This window comes from Martes martes, assembly GCF_963455335.1.
Source record: "Martes martes genome assembly, chromosome: 2".
NCBI lineage: Eukaryota > Metazoa > Chordata > Mammalia > Carnivora > Mustelidae > Martes > Martes martes.
The window spans coordinates 191162685-191180248 of NC_137889.1; the positions used below are offsets into that span (position 1 = coordinate 191162685).

The 17564-nt window shown below is 33.4% G+C and overlaps 1 protein-coding gene across 10 annotated transcripts in view; it reads right to left on the reverse strand.

The window, feature by feature from the left end:
* Nucleotides 1–17564, reverse strand: part of EPHA5 (EPH receptor A5) — a gene marked incomplete at both ends in the record, with an annotated part of 340499 nt that overhangs the window by 76182 nt on the left and 246753 nt on the right. For 7 of the 10 annotated variants that reach the window (XM_080797649.1, XM_080797650.1, XM_080797657.1 and 4 more), the window contains 2 exons: nt 3635–3740; nt 11666–11825. In XM_080797649.1, coding sequence (XP_080653775.1) covers nt 3635–3740; nt 11666–11825 — 266 coding nt within the window. The remainder of the gene's footprint in view (nt 1–3634; nt 3741–11665; nt 11826–17564) is intronic. The other 3 variants (XM_080797655.1, XM_080797653.1, XM_080797651.1) reach the window with 1 other exon arrangement.

Consider the following 17564-nt stretch of genomic DNA (forward strand, 5'->3'; position numbering starts at 1 on the left):
CATTTTAAAATTAATGGCAAAGAAAAAAAAGGAGAATCTAAACTCTGCAGAAAATGCTCTATGGAATATTTAGCAACTCTAAACACAAAGATCACACAAATTCTAAGATTAACAGCATCCTAAGATGTTATAATTCTTTCTATTTTTAAAATGGAACTTTTTCCTTTAGGATGGATATCTGTTTACATTATTTTTAACTGTATCTAGATAGGAAGACTCCAAGAGGAGTCTTTTTAGCCTATAAAGATTATAAAATCTCTATATTTGATTTATCTTTCATTTATTTTAGAAAAAAAAGTATATTTTTTTTTCTTTGAGATAAATTAGCCCCATAGTATTCAATATGTTATAATCCTCAGTTTTTTTTTTACTTGGTGTGAACAAAAATACCAATTATCAGTGAAAATGTATCTTCAAGACATTTTTCTCTGGGTCCAAATGGTATAAATTGCCAACAAATATTACATTCAAAGTAATATTAATATTTTTGCAACATATAAAAATTATCTGTATCACTGCTGAGTCAAATTATTTGTAATTAAAATACCTTTTACCTTGGAGCAAATATCTGATTTTTAATATACTCAAGAAACTAAAAAGTAACAAAATAGTTTAGAGTGAGAGGATAGTCTAAATTTCATCATATTTGTGTGTGTGTGTGTGTGTTTATCAGTCATATTTTGGCAAAGAAAGGAGGGAGAAACAAATATAATTCCCTGTCTTCAGATCAATCCTAGAACAGACTTTTTTCAATAACTTGTCAGTACTTATAAATAATTTCCTAAATACTGCTAGGTTTTGGCTACATTTCTTCATTTAACTTTTACCTTTTTTGATAAATCTTTACTGACTTATTTCTGGAACTGTTAAGTACTATGAGATAGGCACACTTTCCTTATTCCAGACAAATTTGCAAAGCTCATTATCTTGAACAGGATAGGAAAAGACCTTCAAGAATGATTTCATTTAGCTTTTGAGTAAGTATATTTATATAAAATAACATAAAATAACTTATCCATGAAAAATAAAATAAGATGGCCAGAGACATTTTTCTTATAAGACAAACACTCCCTGAAATTCAAGAATGTGCATTCAACAGAATAAAGTAATGAAAATTTCATGCAAAAAATATGCTGGTAAAAAAATATAAGTCTCAGATTTGGGGGGTTAAGATTTGTTTCTCCTTAAATTGAAAATTCCTAGTCTTTGCATAGTAAGCTGTGTAATGAAATTAAATTGAGAAAAATTTTAATATAAATAATGTACAAATTAATAAAGTATTGTTATTTTTAAAAAGTAATCTACTTCTACAAGACAATACATTCAAAAATTTATCTTAGCAAGTCTTAGATTTAGTTATGCTGAAACTTAAGCTTTGGGTCTACCTTTGACCTTTGAGTGTAGATGCGATTGTAGTATAACTGAGAAATTATACTAAAATTTAATTATTCTTATACAGCAAATCCAGATACCTATAGAATTCATGTGGTGCACGTGTGTGCACACACACATGCTAAAGGATTACTACCCTTCAGTTACCAAGTAATAGGTTAATTGAACCTTCTCTCACTTTGTCTAATGCTACAGATGCAACAAAGTGAATTGTTTTTAAGTTAATTTTGTGTATATACTGGGGAAGAAACATTTTTGAGAACAAGGGCTCATTCACATACAAGTAAGCAAGAATCCATAGCTGAATGTCATCAGTAAATTCACATTAACATTATGTAAGTTAAATAAATATAGTGTGGCTAAGTATATAATAAAATACATTCCATATTTGATTTGTTCCTTAGGAAAACCTTAAATATATAAATTTATAAAAAATATAAATTTATATAAATATATAAATTCTAGATCTCAGATATTTCCTCCAGTTTTATTCACTTCCTTCAAGTGTGGACCCAAGAAATACAGTATCTTCTTATGATCTCCATCCCCTAACTACAACTAACACTTCTGGATTTATTGGAAAGGAAGAAGTCAACTCGTATCTCAGTCAGAAGTAAAGAAATGGTATTACAAACCATCTCTGAAACTGTATCATAGTTATCAATCTTTTTGAGGTAGAAAAGACTCATATCAGGTGGCAGTTTTCTTGATAGTCACCATACACTCAACCTAATTATCTTATTTAATCAAAATCTGAGCAAAGCTTCTAGGACAAAACTTTTATCTTCCAGGAAACAGGGACATAATCCGAGTATTCTTCCCAGGTGACTTCAGAGAGAAAAGAACTATAGGACGCCAGGTAACCAGCCTTCTAGTCAAATCGGGCCAGTTGTCCTCACAAGATCACAAACTGCTTCCTACTCACAAATTCTAAAAATGCATCACTGCTGGTCTAACATTAAAAGTAAGTGGTGGATTTCTAGGTACACTCTTCAGAAAATTTTGAACATTCTTAAATAAGCAGGAACTAGAAGAAAAGGGATTTTCAGATCCAAAAAGAAAGGATGTTCAAAGGAATATTTTCAACAATGTCTTATGAAAATAAATTACTGTAATTTAGGAATATAGCCATAAATCTTTTCAGAATACAATATGCAGTATATTGAAAAGTGCCCAATTCTGTATATTTATGAGTTGAATATGTGCTGAAGAGTCAAAAGTAAATAAGTAGAACAGGAACAAAATCAATATGAATATTGATTTTCTGGCTTTTTTTGGACCTTACACTACAATTTCATATATTTATGCAAGTTTGAATATTTCCTTGAAGACTTTCATCAAGTTTTCTGTAATAGTCTAACACCAAAACAGTTTCAGATGGACAGCTCTAATTACAGAATAGCCCTTCTGACAATGGCCTGGATTAAAAAATGGAAATACATTTGTTGTAGGAATAGAGCATACTCATGTTTTGATTTATTTACTTGTTATTTCAAAATATTTCTCAGAAGGTTGATAATGCTCAGCACAATATCAGAAAATCCTTTCTATGTACCTTGCTGTTGGGTCTCTACCTCTTTTATTTTTGTTCAAAATGAAAAATGTAGATATGTAACACACATGTTAATATGTCTATTGGTATTACATTCAGTACGATTCACTTTAAATCAGTATATGCTACGACTGATGTATTCAGATTGAAATCTTCAGAAGCTGAAAAGAAAAGCAGTCATGAGAAAGGGTTGGTTATTTCTCAGAATGTTGGTTTGCCAGAGCGTCTGGTTGTCATCCATCACCCTGTTAGGATAGAATGCTGGCTAAGTAGAATTATTAGTCTTACTCCTCTGAGTCTACCAGGAACAGGCACAGGCCTTCCCAAACACTAAAATCGAAGCAGACAACCATAAATAATTTTGAGAAATAATTTTGAGGAAAAAAAAATCACATTTAAAAAACTATGTCAGAAAAAATATGGTGAGAAGCAGAATACGTAGTAAGTTAAGAATTAACTTAATAATTAACCCTTGCAAAGAGAGCATACCTGAAAAAGAGAGATTCTGTGCTGAAAAGTTAGCACTTTACATGGACAAGGTCAAGCTTAAAAAGACATGATACGTTGAGGTTATCCACTGATACCTTGCTTGCCTCATTGGTTTTGGGATGTGCTTAACAGCCAAATGGTCAGATCAAGGTCAAGAGGAGATCAGGTGCAAAAGTTCAAAATCACAGCTTCCTCTCTTACCTTCCACTGAGGAGGAAGCCGATAACCACTGCCAACAAAATGACTCCCACTGTCACGGACACAGCAATTATAGGAATCTGGCTTTGATCGCTGGATGCTGCAACTGCTGATAGGAAACACAGGAAATGGAGCCCGTGGTTAAAGAGATCATATGCATTCGGATAAGAGCCGCTTAATAGTCGCTAATCGACGCGTGGTTTAAGCAATTCCCCCACACTTGGCCAAGATTTCCCCCTCCTATCTCTGCTCAATGGTGTGTAATTGGAAGGACATCTTTAGGAGAAAATATTTACTCTCCAAATGGAAATTTGAAAGAATCGCTAAGTCACTGATTATTTCCTTGTCATCATAAAAAATGAATGTAATTTGTTCGCACAGTATTTATCGAGGGATCTTGGGTTTGCAAGATAAAATGAAACTTAGTCCCTGACATCAAACACCTTCATCTGAATAAGAGCTGCTAAGTATATGAGTTTTGACATTTTAGAGTTCACATGTGGCTGTTCTCCAGAAAAAAAATCTTGATACCTCAGACGGGGTGTTTTTTGTTTTTTTTTTCCCCATTTGGTTGAACGCCAAAATGTTCTGGCTATGACTTCAGTGAATATTAAGGTAATATTACTATTCCCAATATAAATTTAAAAGCTGTTTCAAGCAGAATCTAATCAGTAAGTATACTTCATGTGTAGGACTACTTTTCAAAAGAGATCACGGCATGCATTTAGAACTTTGAGAAGTCTGCAGTAAAAGTAGATTCGTTTACATCACCTCTTTTTAAATACACGGCTTCCAATGAAATATCCTACATTTTAACAGTACGATTACCATAGTAAGAGGAATATGGACATGAGTAGATGGTTGTACCTCAATAAGCACAGAGATATTTATTATGCATTATTAAACTAAGAAACCTATAGAGCAAAATAAATTTTACTATGTTCTCAAAAACTGTTCAGTAAGATACATATTATACTATCACTTAACAACATAATCATTTTGATAAATTCAGAGTGGCATTAGCTCACCTTCATAACAAATGTTAAGTCATCAAAAGTAATAACAACTATACTTTGCATGTTTTGTTTCTTATAACCCCTTACCAGATCTTGACCCCATCAATAGTTTTGGACATCCAAACACTTCCCTTTCGATTATTGTCACCTTTCCCTTGATTCTTTCAAAACAAAATTGACTCTCTGTGACTTCTTTCACTTAAGCTACACTTTTAACCCTTTCAGACCAGTCTTCAAACCCAATATCAACAATAGCTTGTTCATGTATGAGAAAGACTGTTATTGATAATCTAAATCTAGGTTCCTACCCTCCCTTTTCTTGGATAATAGAATGGTTCGATGGTTCTTTATCTTGATTTTTCTCTCTATTATCTGATGTTGAAGTCTGTGGAATTCAGCCAGTGAGCAATAGAATTGGGGTAGGACAAAGCTACTCCACTATCGCAAAGAGCCTAGACCCAAGATTTGCTTTTATAATCCCTAAACTCAGATTATTTATACCATTGCTTTTTCTCAGTTCTTTAATTTTCTTTTTGGTAAGGGGAATGTTCCTAGAGAAAATCATGCAAACTTGGTCTATATACATGACATTATTTTTATTGGGCTCTAACTGCCGTTACAATTATTTTGATTCTCTCTTACTAATTTCCTGACAAAATCATCCCCATAATGAGTCCTCCTCATTTTCTCAAAAAACTAACTCATTACCACTTCTTATGTTTCAGAAATGTTAAACTTGATAGATAATAAAGAGTGATGAAGTCTGAATTCCATGGTTAAATAAAACTATATGGTTATGCATTTTTCCTTTGCTTTACCTAACTCCAAGGTTAGAATTCTTTCTCTCTTCTAAGACCTGGTACCTTCAACAATCTCCCTCCAGGAAAGTTTTTCATTCCCTTACAGGCTACTTCTCTGCTATCTACAAGCCTGAGCACATAATTCTCCTTAGGGGACACAGATCCTTACACCTAAACTTACTGATGTTGGTTCAACTTAAATTTGAAAACAGGTTCAACATTTAGTAGGCCAACGCAAAGAACTTATCCTTATCAAGTCTCATTTCATTTATCTCCAAATAAGGATAATCTTCCTGGATCATTATAATTCTGTTTAGAGATAATATTTAGCATAGTGCTTCAATTATTGTCAGCCTTAAACAAATAGTAGATAATATTTCTACATATTATTATCTGATCCTGCTTTGTTTATCACTCTTATTCTTTCCTATTTGTCAGCATCTTGACTAAGTTATCTAGAACCAGCCTCATTTTCTGATGACCAATGTAAATTCTCTCTGAAACTTCTCTTCTTCTGTCTTTGAGCTCTATGTGTGATGTTCTGGCTGCATGCAATAAGTACTTTTCCATTTACCTTACCATGCATTATAGGGCATTTGACCTTGTCGAACATAAACTTTGACCTTGAGACTCTGCTCCTTTTGGTTTCTATGACATCAGATGAGTTGTTTTCTCTTTTTCCCCATGCTGAAGTCCTACTTTGTCAGTTCTGCTGGCTTCACGTTCTCTCCCCGTGTCTTATGCATGAACAATTTCTGATGAATGCTGGCTCTTAATCCTCCACACTTATGCCCCCAGCTCTACACTCTGTCTCTCTCCTTTCCTTCTTTCTTCTCTCCCTACCTCTCATGGACACTTCTTTGCATATGGCATCCGTTAACTATAAGCTGATGAGTTCCAAATTTATATTCTTAACTCTTATTTCTCTTCAAAGTTTGACTCTTAAAAAAAAAAAAAAGACTGCTTTCTTTTTATTTGGATTGTATTTTCATATAAAAACAATATATTTAAAATCAGCCCTTATACCACATTCAACCCCAAGGGTATTAACAAAAACACATCAAAAAATAAACATACCATAAATCAAACCATGAACCAGACTAATTTGACCTCTTTTCTTCTGGTTTCTTTTAACTATCCCTGAATTTTTCTTAACTCCTACTTGCCTATTAATTAATAAACACGTTCTTTGTTCTTTTGTTTTTCCCCATGAATTATATTTTTTCATTTAATAGTCACCTATTTGATTCAAATCTGCTCGCATATGGTTCATTGGTGTTTTAAGTGTCCCCTTTGCCTTCTATATGAGTATTCACATAAATGTCCAAAAATATCACTTTGATCATGTTTCCTTGACCAAAAAGTTAATAAGCATTTACTATCTATGGAAAAAAAAAATTCCCAAATTCTCCATCTAGCATTCCAAACTCTTCTAACAAAATTCTAACAAATCTTTCCAGTCTCAATATACCATTTTGGCACTCTGAGATTTAGTTTTGGAGGGAGGGGACAAGATTAATCAGAGGTAGGTTTAAAAATGGGACAATTTCAGACTAACCAAATATTAATTTTGAGAAAAAAATATGGATGCCTCATACTGTCAAATGCTTCATTTTTTTAAAATTTTATTTATTTATTTGAAAGACAGAGATCACAAGTAGGCAGAGAGGCAGGCAGAGAGAGAGAGGAGGAAGCAGGCTCCCCACTGAGAAGAGAGCCCGATGTGGGGCTTGATCTCAGGACCCTGGGATCATGACCTGAGCCGAAGGCAGTGGCTTTAACCCACTGAGCCACCCAGGCACCCCAAATGCTTCATTTTTAATAATTGAACAAGACCTACTCTAATTTAACAATATGTTAAAACATGCATAGTATGGGTTAAAGTAAATTTTAGTATGGGTTAACATAGTATGGGTTAAAGTAAATTTTAGTGACATACCAAAAATTTTCAAATGCTTAAATTAATACATTTTATGAAAATACATTTTAGTAATGCCAAATCACAAACATTAATATTTACATGTTTTTATCTACTGTTCACTTAAATCAGATCTTTTGGTATAATAAACAATTAAATCAAGGGCCTATGAGAAAGAATTTAAATAACACATTTTCATTTTTTAAAAAAATTTCAGCATTTTTAATTTCCTTGATGGGCTTTAATTATTTTACTATTTCAAATGTACAAATTTTTTGTGAGCTATTTCTATTAAATATAATTCATTAAGATTTTGTACTATTTATTCCTTTGTTTGCCCTGACAGCATCAATAATATCCCCAATAGATCAGCTAACTTGAAAATATATAGAATGGATAAGGTACTGTCAAAACCTTCATACTTTTTCAGGGAAAAAATTATAAGCCCAGGATAATATATGATTATTGTTTTAATATATCATTAATTTTTTTTAATCTTTAAAGATATAAACCTCTAGTCACTCACATTTCTTATTTTTTTTTATATGTCATGTAGTTTTTGAAGAATTACTGAGGAATATTTTGGAAATGCTTAAAAGCAAATTTGGGGCAATACAATACACCACTACTAAAAGGATATTTGTTAAAACATTAATATTCTTTAGTAAACAATGTTCCTTTTTTTTAATCATTACATACTTACATTATCCCTGGAAACTTTAAGGTAGCATACACTGAGAAATCATATTGATTACCTTATTTTGCTTCTTATACTCCTGGTTACAAACCCATATTACATAGATATTCTCTACATTTTAGCTCTATGTTTAAATAGTTAATCATGAAGCTGTAAAGATTTGTTGAAGACAGATTAAAGGGTTTATGAATGCCAGGCTAAGAATTTGGGATCTTTCTACCCAGCTATAACTATTAATTTTCTTGATTAAAATAATCTGATCAAGGAAAATACAAATCAAAACCACAGTGAGATAACACCTCACACAAGTCAGAACAGCTAAAATTAACAAGCCAGGAAACGACAGGTTTTGGCGAGGATGTGGAGTAAGGTGAACCCTCCTACACTGTTGGTGGGAATGCAAGCTGGTACAGCCCCTCTGGTAAACAGTATGGAGTTTCCTCAAAAAGTTGAAAATAGAGCTACCCTACAACCCAGCAATTGCACTATTGGGTGTTTACCCTAAAGATACAAATGCAGCAATCCAAAGGGGCACATGCACCCCAATGTTTATAGCAGTAATGTCCACAATAGCCAAACTATAGATAAAGCCTAGATATCCATCAGCAGAAGAATGGATAAAGAAGATGTGGTGTGTATATATATATATATACATATATATATACACACACACACATACACTTACATACAATGGAATATTATGCAGCCATCAAAAAACTGAAATCTTGGGGGCCTGGGTGGCTCAGTTGTTAAGCATTTGCCTTCAGCTCAGGCCATGATCTCAGGGTCCTGGGATCAAGCCCCGCATCGGGCTCTCTGCTCAGCAGGGAGCCTGCTTCTCCCTCTCCTGCTCCCCCTGCTTGTGTTCCCTCTCTCACTGTGTCTCTCTCTGTCAAATAAATAAACAAAATCTTAAAAAAAAAACAAAAACACTGAAATCTTGCCTTTTGCAACAACATGGATGGAACTAGAGAGTATTATGCTAAGTGAAATAAGTCAATCAGCGAAAGACAATTATCATATAATCTCATTAATATGAGGAATTTGAGAAACAAGAGAGAGGATAGGGAAAGGGAGGGGAAAAATGAAACAAGATGAAACCAGAGAGGGAGACAAAGCATAAGAGACTCTTAATCTCAGGAAACAAACTGAGGGTTGTCAGTGGGGAGGCAGATGGGAAGGATAGGTTGGCAAGGTGATGGACACTGGGGAGGATATGTGCTATGGGGAGTGCTGTGAATTGTGTGAGACTGATGATTCACAGACCTGTACCCCTGAAACAAACAATATGTTATACATTAATTAAAAAAAAAGTTATTCTGACACTTGATTAAAAAAAAAAAAAAGAACTCAATACACATAACATTTTAGATAAATCTCCAGGGAATTAAGTCAATTCTAAACTGTCACATACTTTATGATTCCATGTATAGAACATTTCTGAAGTATCATATTTTTTGAAATGGATATTTAGAAATTACTTGTCAGTGATTAGTTATGGCACAGGGACTATTCCCTAAGGCATTTGGTATAGTTATAAAAGGGCAACCTGAGGGGTCTTTGTGATGTTGGCACTATTCAGTATCTTGACTATTATGGTACATATACAAATCTATACATCTGACCAAGTTGTATCCAACTTAATACGCACATATGTCTATACACACACTCAACAAGGACTAGAAGAAAATGTGAGTAAGATTGGTGAGTTATATCAATGTCAGGATCCTGAATGTGATATTATGCTTTAGTTTTGCAAAATGTTACCATTATAGGAACTGAGCAAATTGTACAAGAGTTCACTCTGCACTGTTACTTACAATTATATAAAACTCCACTTATCTAAGTAAACATTTCATTTGAGAAGTAGAAGAGCATTATTCCAGCAATTGGGTTATACAGATTTGAATCAAGTAGGTAAGAACTGGATGAAAAGAAGTGATGGACTGGAGGAAAAAAATCATAAAAGAAACACAAAGGTGTTTGGTAAATCTTGGTAAGTGGGAGTTAAGAAAAATTCCGTCATAGTCTCAAAGCTTCAAGACAATTTATGTTAAAAGAAACCAGGAAGAAAAAAAAAAGAGTTAACTCGATTGGCCGGATGGTTTCATTCATGCTTGGTTTATCTGCTGGTTCATTTTTATCATTGTTGTTGGGAAAGGGGATGATATATGGGACCAAATTTAAATATGTTATTTATATGGATACAAAGTTAAAATAAAGCAGATAATAGGCAGTTATAAAATATAAACTAAAAATTGAGAGAGAAAGACCAGTCAGATTTTTCCATCCAAATCCTCATGTTAAATAGCCTTTTTAAAATAAAGATTTTATATTCCTATGCTTACTGTTTGCATTCGGTTCTAGGACAATATGCATGACATACAAGATAATACAGATGAAAAAGAAAAACCCTCTATAGCAATTTTATGACCCACATACAATATAAATTAAAATTCATGAATTTTAAAAATTAAGTAAATCAATAACATCATGCATCATTATTATGAACTGAGTAACCAATTAGAAAAGTCTTTTTAAAGTGTACATTCAAGGCAATGATCTTCAGATAATTTTCTGTCCTAACATTCCTGAATGATAAGAAAGAATTTTCTTGGGGCACCTGGGTGGCTCAGTGGGTTAAAGCCTCTGCTTTCAGCTCGGATCATGATCCCAGGGTCCTGGGATCTAGCCCCACATTGGGCTCTCTGCTCGGTGGGGAACCTGCTTCCCTTCCTCTCTCTCTGCCTGCCTCTCTGCCTACTTGTAATCTCTGTCAGATAAATGAATAGAATCTTAAAAAAAAAAAAAAAGAATTTTCTTAGTAGTGGTGACACATTAAAGCCAGTATTCTTAACTGTCATGCACCAAATGAAGATACATACGCACACACATTTGACATTTCACACTACTCTTGTATGTCATTTTCTTCATAACCAAGAATTAATAATGTCAGTTTTTCATCTATAAGTAAAAGCAAGCTACTGTTTTCTTCTAATCTTGCTTTTAATGTGTGCTTTAGGACAAGTAATCTAAATATTTTGTTTGATGTTAAAGATAAAAACGTTTTATGTTATGTTATTTAAAAAATGGTACAAGAAATGTTTTCCAGAAATATTTCCAGACCCTTCACTTAGAGATACTGCCAGAGATTTTGATTTTTCAAAATGATCAGATTAGTTGCTGAGACTGCCATTTTCTTGCCAGATTTAATACTTATGCACGCTCCCTGTAGAATTTTCCTAGAAAGACGGAGCCTGATAGCATTATTCAATAAAACAAGTAAAAGTAAATGGCAACAATTCAATAAAGTATGGCAGCTGTGGAAAGAAAGTCTTTACAAGCAGGTTTAAACATTTCTTAAGGATCTCCTGATGTTTCATCTCCCAGTAGACTAAATGTGATGAGGAGCAGGGTCCGATGTGTTAACCCACTAACCCACCATAATAGCGTGACAGATGCTTCCTACCCGAAGGGGTCATGCCTGGGAGAGAGAGAGAGAAGCAGGAGACTGACAGAATGCCCAGGGAGCGTATTGATCCACTGACTCTTTTCTGGTAACCATTACAGAGACATGAGTTGACAGTAATTAAAATGACTTACACACTGGGATGGTTTCAAACTCAAATCTTCGACTGAAGACACCGTAGCCTGCTGCTGTGCGCGCTCGAATTTGGAAGACATATACTGAAGCTGGTTTCAAGCCCTCTGCAGTCACAGTTGTCTCTTTAGATTTGATAATTGTATAGCTGGTTTCTTGGTCCTTGGATTACACATGTACATACAATAAAAAAGTCAATATATGAATTACTGATGATGATAAAACTTAGAATCATAAATCAGAAAATCAGAAATGAATACTTGTTATTAGTACAAATATACTTTTCTAGGAAAAAAAAAAATCTCTACATCCTAGGTGTGCTAAGTGTTTCCTAGAACTCAGAGATGGTGGGTAACACGTTCTCTGCTCATCCACCATACTTGTCTTTGGCACAAATAAATTTGCAAACTTTTCAAATGATTTGCAGAAGATGAATTATTTTATAGACTCTATTTTAATATTGGTATTTGTGTGTTTATTTTTCTCATAAATATTTATTGGAACACATCTAACATGCTGCCTGTTCACAGGGAAAGGTAGCAAGATCTCATATATTGCAAGGTTTAAGACTTATGCTTTATATCTTTGGTGATTTTTAATTTCTAATTACATTTAGGGCTTGAGAGAAGGAATGAGGACTTGGCTGGAGAACTTTAATTTCAATTCATTAAGTCTAAACAAGGATTACTAAAGAAAAACTAGAGAAATGTATATTTTTTATTTTTAAAAAAACTTTCCATTTTTTCACATTTATGTGTTTGAGCTGGGTGAGTAGAGAATGGAGATGGAGTTTAAAAAAAAAAAAATCACTGTAAAGATAGCTTGGAAATTTCCTACTTCGACTGCTACCAAAGTCTACACTAACCATGCATAATTTCTCCCCACCTCTGAGTTAGTACATTGAATCTTAGACCGACACACTGAATCTTAAACCTACAAAGATCTAAACACACAGTCCCTCTTCTGAACTTTATCTTCCCTTTTATTTTTCTGTGTGAATTCTTAACTACCCTTGTATTTTCCTTAAGGTTTTTCCACAATTACTACATTTCTGATAGATATTACAGGTTGAATTAATGATAGGTAATGGTTAGAGATCTTTTTCCATTTTTAGGAATTGGTCTTTACTTACAGTATCTTGATTGATGACTGTAAACTATCATTTTCTAGATCATTTCAGAAAATTTTACTTTACTAATAGAAGAATGTAGAGAAGGCTTTTGGTTTTTGTTTTTTGTTTTTTGTTTTTTTTTTTTTTTAAGATCTAATGGGAATAACATGTAAAGAACTTTTTTTCTGAAATAAGAAAAAAAATTGAAAACAAGAATATAACAATTACTTCTCAAGAATCCCAATAGGGAATATGATTATTATTTAATCTTCATAATACTATTAAAATGTAAAGTAAATGCAAACCATGCTCCTTCTCCCTTGAAGTTTACAATCAAGAGCAGCATATCATGCTGTGACTTTAGTGTGGACACAGAAAGCATGCTAAAATATAACAAGTCAATCTTTACGTTTATCCTCAGTTATCTTATATGTAAAGTTGGGATAGAAATTGGTGCCTGGATATCCTCATAGACATGTTATAAGAATGAAAAAAGTAATGCGTGTGAAACACTTACTAAACTAGAAAGTACATGGTATAATTGTCATAATTATTATTTCAATTTTTTCTACTTTGACAAATCAAAGTCAATGGCTAATCACGCTCTATTCTATCACCAATGCAATCTAAAATATACAACCTATCAAACATTTTTTAAAGCAGTTTTACCATTCCTCATGTAATAAAGTCAAACATGTAGGATTATCTTAGGGTTAAATTCATCCAAATTTCTATCTAAATAGGTATGTTCTAATTTCTAATGCAAATAGGTTTTCTGATTCATTCCACACAAACAACAATTTTTTAAATTTTTTTAGTACACAGATTAATAATATAAGTGCCAAATCTTTAAAGTGCTTAGGAACTACTACTAGAGTTTTGCAAGGATTTAAAGTAGTTCATCAAATCCTATAAAATTTTACCAAGAAATTTCAATCATTTTCTTCATTCACAAACATTTATGAACTTTCTCCTATATACTCTAATTGACCCCTTCTATATGCTAGGAATAAAGCAGCAAAAAAAGCAGACAATTTCTTAATGTGTTCCTTTTAAAGGAAGTAAATAGCTTCTATAAACTATTGTAGTTACTGATGTTCTGTGGCTGCTCAAACTTAAGACTGAATATGTAAGACTTTCTCAGTAAGATTATACTATTCACTTTGGCTATGACTGAAGTAGTAATTTCAGCAAGAAATGATAAAATATATGTTTGTTATTACCTGCATTTTGTTTAAAAGAGAACTTGGTTTAAATATCTAGACAAAACTAAAGATTCTGGCATATTTGATATAATTATGATTTTTACATAAAATATTAACATTTATAATGTAAAGTAAGAGGTTTTTTGTTTGTTTTTTAAAAAAAAGCACAGAATATCAGGGTTAGAATTCAAGCCATGCTATTGTCTAAGGGAGTGTGCAAATGTGGATATACAACTTAACCTCCGTTTTTTCTTCTTTAAAATGGGATAAAATTATTTATTAAAAGCATTGTGAGCAATAGACGTGGAGACAGAGATGATATACGTAGCACCCAGCAAATCTCCACAACAGAACCAGTTCTAGGTAAATTTGACTTTGAGTCCTGTAGCAAGATGGTAAATTTAAAGTAAATTTAATAAAAAGAAAAAAAAATTAAAATTTTGTTGTAAACCCCTAACTATTGAATTACAATTAATATGTCTTGTAAAATTATTAGAAGCTGACACTTCTGCCAGACTGGGGTGGGGGGGGGGGCATTACAAGGAAACTGGCATGCTGCTCCTTGAAATACTGGATGATCTAATAACAATTGCATAAAATCACACAACACTCTGATTTATATATTAACATGTATGTCTAAGTGGTTTCTTATCTGAGTTCTAACCTTGCGTTCGCTTTCTGGGTCGATTGAAATCTATCGTCACAGAGGGACTCACCAAAGCATACAACTAAGGGATCGAAAACCATAAATACGCATTTTGAATTACTTAAGCATCTTCCCAAATTTGCTTCCGCTCCACTCTTTTTTGTCACAGTCGTATCACAATTTCCTTTTTATCACAAACCCTATATCTACCTCTTCGACACCCACGACCCCCAGGCTGCCAGATCCCGGTCAGGGCAATGGCTCTTGCTGCCTCCACGCTCCCACTGAGCAAATGAGCTACATTCCCCAGCTGCTGAGCAAACACTGTTCACATGCAGCGAGGGGAGGGCCCCAGCGGAAGGAGCCAGCTGGCAAACACCCTGCCAAGGGGCAGCTTCCCTTTGCCTCTGCCTTTAATTAAGAGATGGCAATGGGCCCATCACCATGCAGGAGCAGAGAGGCCCAGTGACCTCTATTAGAGCAGGGCAATGGTGGGTAGTAATGCCAGCTGGCAAATGCAGAAGCCTTGGAAAGCTCCGCCACCTGTGTCTGGCCAAGAGCCGTCCAATAAAATGGTGGTATCCTCTGAAGGTTCAAAATGAGCTCTGGAAACCTGTCAGGACCCCCGCCTCAATACATGCTATAAGAGCTCACTCTCTTTTTCTTCTTTTTTCTTTTTTTTCCCCCGAAAGTATTAAAAAAAAAAAAATTCATGTCTTATGGTATGCTCAATAATTTTGCTTGGCAAAAAGTTCTTGGAGTTAATATTTTCACTGTAAAAAGGGAAACACTGACCAAGAGACGTTAATAACTTCCCCCAAATAATATATAAAAGTTTTGCTGCTTTTTATGAATGTAAATGGACAACTTTTCATTTACTGAGACTATATAGAAATAATTTCCTAAGTTTTTTTTTTAGGTTGAATTATAAAGATAATAGAATGTATAACACAGCATTGAATGTAAGATATTAAATATAAAACTAAATTTTCATGAAGTAAGTATAATTTAAAAAATTGAACTATGAAGGAAGTAAGTCCACAATATGGTTAAAATTCATTAGAAGGAATATTAAGAGAAAAGGACTTTGCCTATCATTTGTTGAAAAACTGTTTCACTTAAAGAAAAAATTATAAATCCTTGCTTTTATTGAGTATTACGCATATGAGACTCACGCACATGCTGGTAACAGTAAAAACAATGAAAGGTTACTCATAAGGGGAAAAAAATGGGATAATTTCATTAGAAACAAAAAAGAAACCAGACATTTGGTCCTTTGGTCCAGCTAGTTGCTTTAGGGGAAGAAAACCATACCAAAAAAAAAAAGACATCAAATTTTAGTCTTCTTGTTGTTGAACTTTATTTCATCTACAATATATATTCAAATACAGAGTTTTGGCGAGTAGTAGTCAAAACTTTTTTAGATACTCCCTTTTTTTAATTTATTTTTTTTAAAGTAGGCTCAATGCCCAATTTGGGGCTCAAACTCACAACCCCAAGATCAAGAGTTGTGTGCTCCACTGATAAAGCCAGCCAGCACCCCTGGTACATCATTATTTTTAAGATTTTATTTATTTATTTATTTGACAGACGGAGATCACAGAGAAGCAGGCAGAGAGAGAAGGAAGCAGGCTCCCTGCTGAGCAGATAGCCTGATGCGGGGCTCGATCCCAGGACCCTGGGATCATGACCTGAGCTGAAGGCAGAGGCTTTAACCCACTGAGCCACCCAGGTGCCCATATTTTTAAATGTCATTATACATTTCAACTTCTTTTGAAATCAACTTCAATTACAATAAAAATTTGAAACTCAGAATACTTACAAAAAATCAGTCTATGTTACATAGGTATATATATATTCTGTTTTTCATTAGTATACAGTGGTAAAGTTTATAAAACAATGAATAAGGATGTAAACCTTGATTTAACAAATTATTTTTAGATATAGGGTGTGTTTAGATTGTAGAGCTCTAGAATTTAAAATGCAGTTTGGGGTACTACTCCCAGAGAAACAAGAATTAATAGGGAATATTAATGACACAATATTTTACTCGATTTATCTTATTTTTTATAATAAATACTGTAAACCATATCTCAGTATAGTTTTGCTTTTTTTTTTTTTAAGATTTTATTTTTAAGCATTCTTTACACCCAGCACGGGTCTTGAACTCATAATTCCAAGACCAAGAGTTGCATGTTCCACTGATTGAGCCAGCCAGGTGCCCCTATACCAACATAGTTTTGTCTCGTAGGTATTGTATTAGGACATTCTTGGTGAATAATATATTTGATAATACGTTTTTCTTTATGAAATAGAAGTATCTTCATTTATGTTCCCTAATGATTCAATAGTTATTTGTAATGCTACCAGCAAGTCATTCCTAAAAGAATTACTGAGTAATCCTTCAAAAGGAATAATCTGCTATTTATTTACCTATTTATAAAATCAATATAAGAACTTAACACAGGAATTCAAAACCTACAAAGGATATGTAGACATTTCCACTGTCCCCCTACCCCACCCACTACTACTGTTTTATTATCATTATCTTCACACGGGTAATTGTTAAATCAATGAATAAAAGAAATAATTTTTAGGAAAAAAAACCACTATAATGTTATGCATTATTTAATGTATTTCAATGTATTTACCTATACTCTTTCATCTATGCATATACACAAAATGTTGAATTTTTAAATAATTTTCGTTAATAGAATATAGGTATTTTTCCGGTATTTTTGCATCAGTACAAGGAGAGCCATTTAGCCCTCTCTCTCTTTTCCAATGTGCAAACAAGGACAATTTCTCTGGGATTGCAAAGTTTTTAACTTCTTCCTATCCTCTTCACTATTCACGCTAAGAGAAAGAATGCTGGCTCCATGAGTTTAGGGAAAGCAATTGAGCACACGTGGCTGGGTCTTTTCCTTTTCTTTCCGGAT